At 40.3% G+C, this 10,315-nt stretch overlaps 1 protein-coding gene across 2 annotated transcripts in view; it reads left to right on the top strand.

Moving 5' to 3' along the window:
- Window positions 1-10,315, top strand: part of PCSK5 (proprotein convertase subtilisin/kexin type 5) — a 461,635-nt gene that overhangs the window by 171,022 nt on the left and 280,298 nt on the right. For both annotated transcript variants that reach the window (XM_019517436.1, XM_019517437.1), the window contains exon 7: window positions 7,447-7,619. In XM_019517436.1, coding sequence (XP_019372981.1) covers window positions 7,447-7,619 — 173 coding nt within the window. The remainder of the gene's footprint in view (window positions 1-7,446; window positions 7,620-10,315) is intronic.

The following is a 10,315-nucleotide window of genomic DNA, read 5'->3' as shown; positions in this document are numbered from 1 at the left end:
GTCACCTGATTGTAAAAGGAAATAAGATTGGTCAAGCAAGACCTACCCACAATAAACCCATGCTGACTATCTCTCAGGACATTGCCATCAGCCAGTCTGTTGAGAATGGCCTCTTTAATAATCTTTTCTAAGACCTTCCCCGTGATGGCGGTCAGGCTGATGGGCCTGTAGTTTGCCAGATCCACTTTCTTCCCTTTCTTGAAGATAGGCACCACATTGGCCTTCCAGTCTTCAGGTACTTCACCAGAGCGCCAGGAGTTCTTGAAGATTCGTGCCTGGGGCTGAGCTATGATGCTAGTCAGCTCCGTGAGTACCCTGGGGTGTAGATTGTCAGGGCTGGCTGACTTGAAGGAGTCCAGCCTCTCAAGGTTTTCCTTCATGAGGTCAGCACTGATGCAGGGCATGGAATCTCCTTCACCCAGGCCCTGCTGTCCCGTAGTGGGCAGCAGTGTCCCTTGGGACTGATGAAAGACCGACGCAAAGTACCCATTTAATAGGTTGGCTTTTTCCTGGGCTTCAGTTGTCATTGTCCCATCTGGTTTAGCAGGGGTCCAGTGTTGCCCTTGCTTATCCTCCGGCTCCCCACATGTCTAAAAAAGGACTTTTTATTGTCCTTGATGCTCGACACTAGTTGGAGTTCCATCGCTGCCTTGGCTTTCCTGGTTCACTCCCTGCAGGACCAGACCAGTGCGGAGTATTCCTCCTTGGAGGTGGATCTTGTCCTCCATCCTTTGTAGGCCTTTTGTTTTAGCTGCAGAAGGTCGGCTAATCTCCTGGAGAGCCAAGGGGGCTGCTGTGCCCTTTTGCTCCCTTTCCTCCGAGATGGAATAGCATTAGCTTGTGCATCGAGGATCACTCCCTTAAGGAGCAACCACTCTTCCTGAGCTCCTCTCCCCTTGGGGTTGTGGTCCCTTAGGGCCTCACCGACAAGCCTCCTGAGCTTGTCAAAGTCAGCTTTCCTGAAGTCAAGGACTTCTGTATTCCTGACTGACTTGCCAGCTTTACAGCAGATGGTGAAGGTGATCAGCTCATGGTTGCTGTCACCCAGCTTCCCTTCGATCATTAGGTTGCTGATTAGGTCATTCCTGGTTGCCAGTACCAGGTCAAGCAGCACTTTACCTCTCATTGGCCCATAGACATCTTGTGTCACATAGAGGTCATCCATGCAGGAGAGGAAGCTTTGCAACTGTTTGGATTTAGCTGAGCACTCTTCCCACAAGATGTTTGGGTAGTTGAAGTCTCCTATGACAACTATGGACCTGGAGCATGTGGCCCCAGCCAATTCCCTGCCGACCTCCTGGTCAAGCTCTTGACTTTGGGTGGGAGATCTGAAGTAGACTCCCACCATTGTGTCCCCTGTGCCGTGTTCCCCATGGATTTTACCCCAGAGGGTCTCCAGCCATCCACCCTGGTTGCCAATGCCGGCTTGCAGGGACGCATAGCTCTCCTTGACATAGAGAGCTATGCCCCTGCCCCTTTTGTCTACCCAATCTGTCCTGTAAAGGGTATAGCCATTTATACCCATAGTCCAGTCATGGATGGGGTCCCACCAGGTCGTTACTATGACATCGTAATTTTTTGCACTAAGCAGGAGGACAAGTTCCTCCTGCTTATTCCCCAAGCTCCTGGCATTTGTGTACATGCCGGCAAGTGTCCGCTTGGGGGCCCTTGCCTCGCCTACCGGTTGTTCCAGGGCTGGGGCATGGGTGGGCTCCCTTAAGTGCCTGGCCTGCTAGCTTTGCAAGGGTTGCTCAGAGGGCCAGCAGTGGCAGTAGTCCCCCATCCCCCGGTGGGCTTAGTTTAAAGCCCGGTGGAGGAGGTCAGCCAGTATGGCTGAGAATACTGGGAGGATCGAAGAAAACACCACCTGTGCCCCGAGACCCTTTAGCCCCACTCACAAATCCCTGTAGCGCCTCATGACCTGGCTGGGAGTGCTCCAAGCCATGTCATTGGTGCCCACAAGGATAAGGAGCATGGGATAGTGGTCAGTTTGCTGGAGGAGTTTAGGGATCTTCTCTGCAATGTCTCAGATGCACAGTGATGCGGAAGGCTGCCAGAGCATGCCAATTTCTGTGCTTCAGCACATTGGAGCTCTAGCACGTCAGTTTCCATGTTCCAACTTCTGTGCTCCACCATGTGAATTGCCAGCACGTTGGATCAGGCTCTGCATACTTGTGTAGGAGCCCAGCATTTTTAAATCTTCTCTTACGGAATCTTTGTGGCTAGTGTATAAAACTTATTTTTGTCCGTTTGGAGTACCATATCACCAACAGTGAAAAATTCACAAATGTGTCTACAAAAGAAATGATTTTCAACTCTCAGGAGATCTGGAAAGGAATCTATGATCTTTTTTGTTTGTTTGTCACAAAGGTCCAGCATTCTTTTATTTATATTTCAAAGGCACTCTTCATTTCAGAAATTATCATCATGTTACTAGTATAGATTTTTTTTTAAGATTTTAAAAGTAAGGATGAAAACAATTTTGCTAGAGTACTTATGACCCCAAAACATCCACCCCTGCATTCTCAATGGCAGACACACGCATAAAGTTCCCTGTGGGTTTGGTGGGGAAGGCAAGTATGTATCTAGCCAGATTCCCAGGCCACTTTACAAAGAAAAGAGTTTGTCTGCCCAGCTATCTTTGGATAGGCTAAAATATGGTGTCTCGACTGTACTCAGATTATATCCCATTGTGATGGAGGTGTGCACCAGAATATTGTTCTCTCTCAGAGCCTTGCTGATCAGGATTAGAAAGAAGGTCCTGGAACTCTTACTGCCTCATAGAGAGGATTGTGGATTTTCTAGCCAGAGTGATACAGTGTAGAATTTAACTGAGATTCTCAGTTTTGTTTGAAAAATAGAAAAGTTGAGGGGAAAGGTGACAGTGATGTGCACCGAGGACTTGCAGGATTTACTGTAAGTAGCAGTAAAGGTCTGTGAGAGTGATGGAGGCTTTCTTAAGGGAAAGTAGGAAGAGATGGGCATAGATGATGCTGATATTAGTGGTTACACGAGACTACTGTTATTCTTATTATTATTATAGATTAAGGCTAAGTACAGATGTTCAAAAAGCCCCTGGCAGAAAGTGTTCTACCACACCTTACTTAAAGTGCTATAAGTTAGAGTGTGTTCCAACTGAACAGACTTGTGCTGTTCAGTGTGGGGGGACTCTGTGTCTGCCTGATTTGGCCAAAGCCAGCAGGTGGGGGGCACTACTACACACCTCCAAGGAGGCTGCTGGAGTACCCCCCAACCCTACCCCTCCCCATCATAAAGGGACTGTCAGAGCAAGAAGAGAGGAGAGGCAGGGGAAGGGAGTTTAAAACTGGGAAACCCTGTAATTCAGGCTCATGAACTACTGATTCCTAGTAACAGAGAACAGAGTGAGAGAACTAGTGATTCCCAGTAACAGAGAAGCCATCTGGGAAAGTGGAAGCATGAAACAGTGGATGAGTACATGTGCATGAAAAGATGTGGGGAGGGGGTACAAGAGATGGAACTGCAGAAAGTTATTGCACCAAAGTAAACAGCTCTGGTCAAGCAACTCCACTGACTTAAATGAAGATTTTTACCCACATGTTTAAAAAATGGCAGTGGGGTACTACGGGAATGCTAGCAGGAATGGCGCTACTATCAGGAATATTTTTCTTAAAAGCTGTTTGAAAAGGGTACCGTTTCCTCTCCATGGACTAGATAAACCATAAATTTTAAACCATGTTGAAGTGAAGCGGCTAATACCCAGTATAATATGGTTTAAAGAGCCTGCGTAGAGATAAAGTAGAGTAGTATAACCTCCTCAAAAAGCGTGTACTTGTTTCCACTGAAGTTCCCTCTTTACAGAGACTCATACTTCTTTCACTTCAGCCAAAATCTGGGCTACTTCATCTCTCAGTCCATGAAGGGTTAGTGAAAAGATAAAGAGAATAGGAAGACAATCCTTTCCATCAATATTTCATCAAATGTTAGAAGCAGAACAAACATGATTAATGATTTTTGTGATGGATATCATCTTAATGACTTTCCACCAGTAATGCTCACTCTTTTTCTAAATGCTTTGTCCTCTCTGTCTCATTTTCACCTATATCAGAAGCAATGGCCATAAAACAGATCATGGAACAATTTTATAGAAAATCCAAATCTTCTCTCACAACAGAGTAAAACAAGAGTAAATCTGATGGTGTGGAGCAGTATTAATCTGGATCTTAGAGGGGAAGGGGTTTGTTTGTTTCGGGGTTTTTTGCTGGTTGTGAGATACATTTTTTTTTAAATTCATACTGTGCTTCCCCTAGCCAGTTCTTTCAGATCTCAGTTATAGTCTGCCAAACAAAGGGAGTTTGATTATTTGAATATTTGCCAGTGTGTCTCTTTACAGCACTTATACATAGCAATTACCACCTACAGGGCTTCGGATTTGTTAGACTTTTCATAGGACAGGATGGGTAGCTTGTTATTGTTTCAGCCTTAATGTGGAAGTTGCAGAGCATCTGTGGGGATTTGGGTGCCTAGTTACTTGGCTGAGCTTGAGTCCTGATGGGAAAACAGTTACACTGAATTATGGCAGAACAGCTGTAGATTGTCTTTAACTGACAAGGATTTTTTTCAGCTGTTTCTTTATGCTTGAGAAAGAGACTGATTAAAAACAAACATTTGAAAGGAAAAATTTTCACTTAGTTTCTGCATGCCTTATTGTGATTTGTTAGAAGTTCATGTTAATTATAACTCCACCTACGTTATTGCAAATATTTGGAAAAGTTTAAAGAGTTCTGAAATTTTAGGTAGGATAGTCTGGGAACCAAGCCTGCTAATTGCCTTCTGGATAGTCATTATTGTGCTATCACCGCTTGCCAAAAGCAGTTTGTATATTCTGTGGCAAAGCAAAATTAACAACTATTGCAATTAAAAAAAAAAAAAAGAAATCAGAGGTTATTTGAAATAGCCAATGCAGTATCTACTGATCAAAGGTACACTTGAAGGCTAGGTACAGACATTCAAAAAATCCAAGGCAGAATCAAAGGTATGCAGTCTTCTGTAAGTGGTGGTGTTCAGTTCAATAGCAAAGAGAACACACATTTGCCCTTTTTGTTGGGGTGGGGTGCAAATCTTAGACCAGGTTCCAGCATTTTTAAATCAGTGGATGTGCACTAAACTTCTGTTCTGTTAGAAGTATAGACCAGTTTCTGATCACTTGTACCAGTAGAAGTGTAATGTCTTGTACCTGGCTGAAGTACATTAACCAATTGTTGGCAGAACAGCACATATTTCATAGTCTTAGCTCGGTTGCTTTGGATTTTACCATTGTACCAGTTGTTAATGTAAACTCTGGTATAGATTATTTCAGATGCCAGGGACAGAACCTGGAATTACTATTGACTATAGTAAATGTTAAATCTTTAAAGAATATCATACAGTTCTTGAAACACAAATGGAACCTTTCTTTCCATGTTTTTTTAATCTTGCTTCATTTAAATACACCCTTTGTTGTCTTAATATGGAGTCAAATATCCATTGATCCAAGATGTTCCAAGTTTATAGCCTTTATTCTTTCTTACTACCCTGATCCTAAAAAACACAGTGCCTCTTCTGTATTCTTTTTGCCAGAACTGGCACATTAGCATGTCAAATACCATATATATGTATATGCTTGAAGAAATGAGAACATAACTGTCACTCCTCATTAACTTTCCAAGATTATGCTGAGGTTGAAAAATAAAACCTGAGATTCCCAAAGTTGCTTTAATGGCCTTTTTAATAAAGTAAAGTTCATAGTGAGATCACTGTTTGGACAAGTTTATTATCTCACAGAACATGAGCAGTTTTTATGTGAACTTATTAATATGATCACTTCTCAGTTTCAGGTCAATTAGAATGAGAAAAATAGGCCCTCTATCAGCCTACCAATCCATACACCTTGTGTTAATTGGAAGTTAAGGCCTTGGTAAACACTCAAGTTAATTCAGTCTAAACTCATGAGCAAAGCTAAATGTTTTTATAATTAAAATATGCAAATTGGGCTTATAAATACCAATGGTCCTTTTAAAGGAGAAAGACTCTGGATTTGTTAATTGTAGAAGTTAGCATCATCATATACCAGTTCACACAATTACATGCTAATTGCCCTTTACAATATAAAATCCCTATGATCAAATCCCACATAGGCTGTAGGGAGGTCCTCTATTTATTGCTGCCATTTATAAATGTGTGAGAAGTTTTTAGAAGGCATCAAATTCAGAATTAAATTAGACTGAAATATTGTGATGGACCTGAAGATATGTATGTACATATTTAAATTCCAAGATGTTCTAAGTTTATAGCCTTTATGCTTTCTTGTTAACCTGATCCTAAAAAAACACAATGCCACCTCTGTATTTTTTTTGCCAGTACTGGCACATTAGCTAGTTAAATACCATTGTTTGCTGCCCAAATGACGTGCATGTGAGTTCTGCACACAAGAAATGTGTTTCAGAATTGAAATTTAAGAATTCTTCTTTAATGAAGAAGGATGTTCACATTTTGGTAAACTGGGGCAGAGTGATGGTTATGCAGATGGTTATTTTGCCAGTAGCTACAGGCACAGACAGAAGTGATAGTTTTCATTTCATCTGGCCAAAGAAAGCAGTTTATAGCCATGACCAAATGTAAGTGCACAGCTGCAGACTGCTTCAAAAATGGCTGATTCGGTGAAAATCAGGACCCTTATTGCATAAGGGGTCAGATGAAGACTTTTCAAAACATAGCATCTTCTGTAACTTCTGTCTGCTCTGTATATATAATCCTTTTAACTAGTGCTTAGAATGATTTGTATGTACGCAATAACTTTCTCAGTGGCTTCTCTTTTGCACAAACCTAAATTAAGTCATAATCCTGTTTTTATCTGTTGATATATAGGTCCTTTGTTTCTTTCTGTCAACAAAGTTATTAAATTGATATCTCAAATTAAATGCTGGGAGTTTCACAGAGAAGGAAAGAAAAACTTAATCATTATTTTTAAATGATAAATTTAAATATAGTAAGGTTGATTTTTATTTAAATTTCCCTACCATGAACATCTCTCTTTGAAGTTGAAAAATTGTGTATTGGGTAAAGGAATGTGAACACAGATATTTACAGAACACACAATCTAAATGCCATGATGAAAAGGAACAAAAGCAGTACAGTCTACAAAGAGAGCCAGGGCAGGGGTGGTACCTTCAAGATCCATTCAGAAAGAGAGAAACTTGTAGGCTACAGTCTTAAAACACATAGCTCTCTGCATCTCCTCTGTAATTCTCTGTATTTTGGTTGCAAAGGTATTTTTTTTCCATTTTAGAAAAAATACTATCCTTAATGCATAGATTTTAAAGATGAGAGACCATAATGATTATATTAACTGACCTCCTACATAACATTGTTTCCTTGAAAACAAACTTTGTATAAGTAGTCTCATTCTTTGCCTTTCTTGTTTTGAAGGGGTACGGATGCTGGATGGTGATGTTACAGACATGGTAGAAGCAAAGTCTCTTAGCCTTAATCCACAATATATCCACATCTACAGTGCCAGCTGGGGTCCAGATGATGATGGCAAGACAGTGGATGGACCTGCTTCTTTAGCACGTCAGGCCTTCGAGAATGGCATCAGAGCGGTATGTTTACATAAAAACATATGTCACGGATCTGTTCTATATGTATGCAAAGGCAAGAGACAAAGAAAACTGAAGTTCTTAAAAAACATTATTAACAAAAAGACACTCATTACTGTAAGAGGAAAAATAATTTTTATAGCTAGTGCATATTACATCCTATCTAAATAAGCAAACTTTCTGCATTGTCATTTGGAATACATCATCCTCAGTGTCCTTTAAAACTTTGCCTTGAGATAATGATGTCATCTACTACTAAACACTAAAACTAAGGAATTGTACTCTGAAGGATAGGACCAAGTCATCACATCCAAACTGCTATGAAATAATAAGCAAAAGTCTTTGTTTTTCCTTTTTTCTCGCTCTTGTTTTGAATTGTTTAATTTCTAAATTTAAGCTTGACCTATTTAATGGTGAAGGAGCATGAAAAGGCTATATCCACATTCATTTAGAAAAATTATATCTGTCTTCAGAAAACACATACCCTCTTTACCATATAATTATTCACTTCTGTTCTAATCTATACTATTTCAGTTGCTTATTTTGTACAGAAAGCACAGTACAAAAAATTCTAAAAACTGCTGCATGAAAATAACTTTTAAGATCTTTCCAACTTTTTCAGTCACATATTAGCAGGCAAAAGGCAGGAAGGATAACACCTTATAGGTGACCTTGTTCTGAGAGGGATGAGCTTGTGTAGGCTACAGCCTATTTCCACTCCATTCATAGTGTCTGATGAAGTAGGCTAGATATGAAGGTTTATGCCTCTGTGAATAAGTTAATTTGTAACTTGCCTCCTACCTGACTTCTACTAACTTCTGACTAATTTGACTAACTACCTTTCCCTCTATTACTAGGCAAATCAGTCCAGTTTTTAAAAAAATCTTTTGATGTCAGGTGCTTCCCCTCCTGTCTCTTAAATAGATTAAGTAATTCCTGGTCTTCCCATACTTAAATCACTTCCCACTACATGGAGTTAAATGGAAACCATTTTAAAATTTTGTTTCTGAAGATCTAAGTGCTATTTTGAATGCTATGAGATGCTTTCTAGTAAAAAAGTTGACTAGCTACATGACTGAAAAAGATAAGATCAGCACAGAATACTTATTCATGAGGGGAATAAAGGGAGCATTTAACCATTTAATTAAATGGTTAAATGCATCAAAATTTTGGTTCAGATTCAGAAAACGAAGCTCTTATTTAGTTCAGTCAATGCGGAATGGGTGCAATATGTACAGCCCTACACTCTACTCCGAGACAGAGTTATCTTTTGAAATGTCAGGTGAAACTATACGCTAGAGTAAGTTAAGCCAGCATATGGGTGGCATGCCCATAGTTTTTTGGGGCAGCATTTGCTCAGTGCAAACAGGCTACTACCAGTGCTTCACCCCTTAGTGGAGAGGCACAGTAATAGCACAGGCTGCAGGCAGCTATTTCAGGAGGCTTGATCATCTGTCTATTCCAAATGCCTGTGTAAGTTACTCACATCAGTGTAAATTACTCACATCAGTCTTCTACATTAGTGAAAAAAAAATGTAAGTTACACACTAACATTTCTGCTAACGTATTTTTTTTTTTTACTCAGGAATTAATCAATAAAATTTGAAATATTTTTAAAGTATCTGAACACCAGACCACTGTACTGGGAAAGAAAAAAAATGGTAAATGGAAATTCTACTCTGAAAATTGGTTCTAAACAGTGATATTATAGGGTTTTGCTCAGGTGTCTTTTGTACCAAATAGGCTTAATTTACAGCTAAAATATACTGCTTCTAATTTACAGCCTGCCTTCAAAAAATAAAATGGTGCTTTTCCTATCTTCCACATTATTACTAGTAGTAAAGGTCATACAGATCAAAGAAGGTCCTCACTGGGTGCGTCTACACAAGCTCGTGTGCTAATGCTTAGTAGAATTAGTCTACTGAGCATTGGCATCACTAAAAAGGCATGCACTGGCACGACTGCGCAGTAGTGCTGGTTACTATCCATTGAGGTTGTAGCTGTTATTACAGCTACTAAACTTAATGCACCATAACTATGGTGCATTAATGCATGTGGGGATATGGCCACTGGCACCAGTAAAAATCCATTGTTTTCAGTAATGCTGTAAGTCACCTGCATCCCGTCAATTATAGAAGCATAACTTTTTAATTTGGCAAACAGAGGAGCAGAATACAGTTAAGTCACCCATTGCCTTCTTGATTTGAAGTAATAAATGGCTCATTTTGTTCCTAAAGTTAGAAGTTATGTCTCAATAAGACTAATAGATATGTTTCATTAAAAGTTGATCTGAAAATATAAGTATTGTCTGTTTGAACTGTAGAAGGAGGCAAGTTAAGATAAGATTAAAAAGTGCTCTTTGACAAAGCTCTCCCATGGATTAGCAAGAGATCATGGAAACCTTTAAAGGTAGAACCATTTTCCTTATTTTATCCAATAAAGTTTCTTCTTTGAAGTTAGAATAAGGTTTTTCATAGATTCATAGATTCATAGATTAAGGGTCGGAAGGGACCTAGTAGATCTTCTAGCCCGACCCCCCGCCAGGGCGGGAGAACAACAAAAACCCCAAAAAGAGAAATGGGACTCAAACGAGTCCAGCTAGGTGGGCATCCAGCCTCTTCTTAAAGACCCCCAGGGTAGGGGCCAGCACCACTTCCCTTGGAAGTTGGTTCCAGCTCCTAGCCGCCCTAACGGTGAAG

Source organism: Gavialis gangeticus, unplaced genomic scaffold (assembly GCF_001723915.1).
Source record: "Gavialis gangeticus isolate Ggan-Ray unplaced genomic scaffold, GavGan_comp1, whole genome shotgun sequence".
Classification (NCBI taxonomy): domain Eukaryota; kingdom Metazoa; phylum Chordata; order Crocodylia; family Gavialidae; genus Gavialis; species Gavialis gangeticus.
The sequence above is the reverse complement of the archived record's forward strand: the minus strand, read 5'-3'. Positions and strand labels throughout refer to the sequence as shown.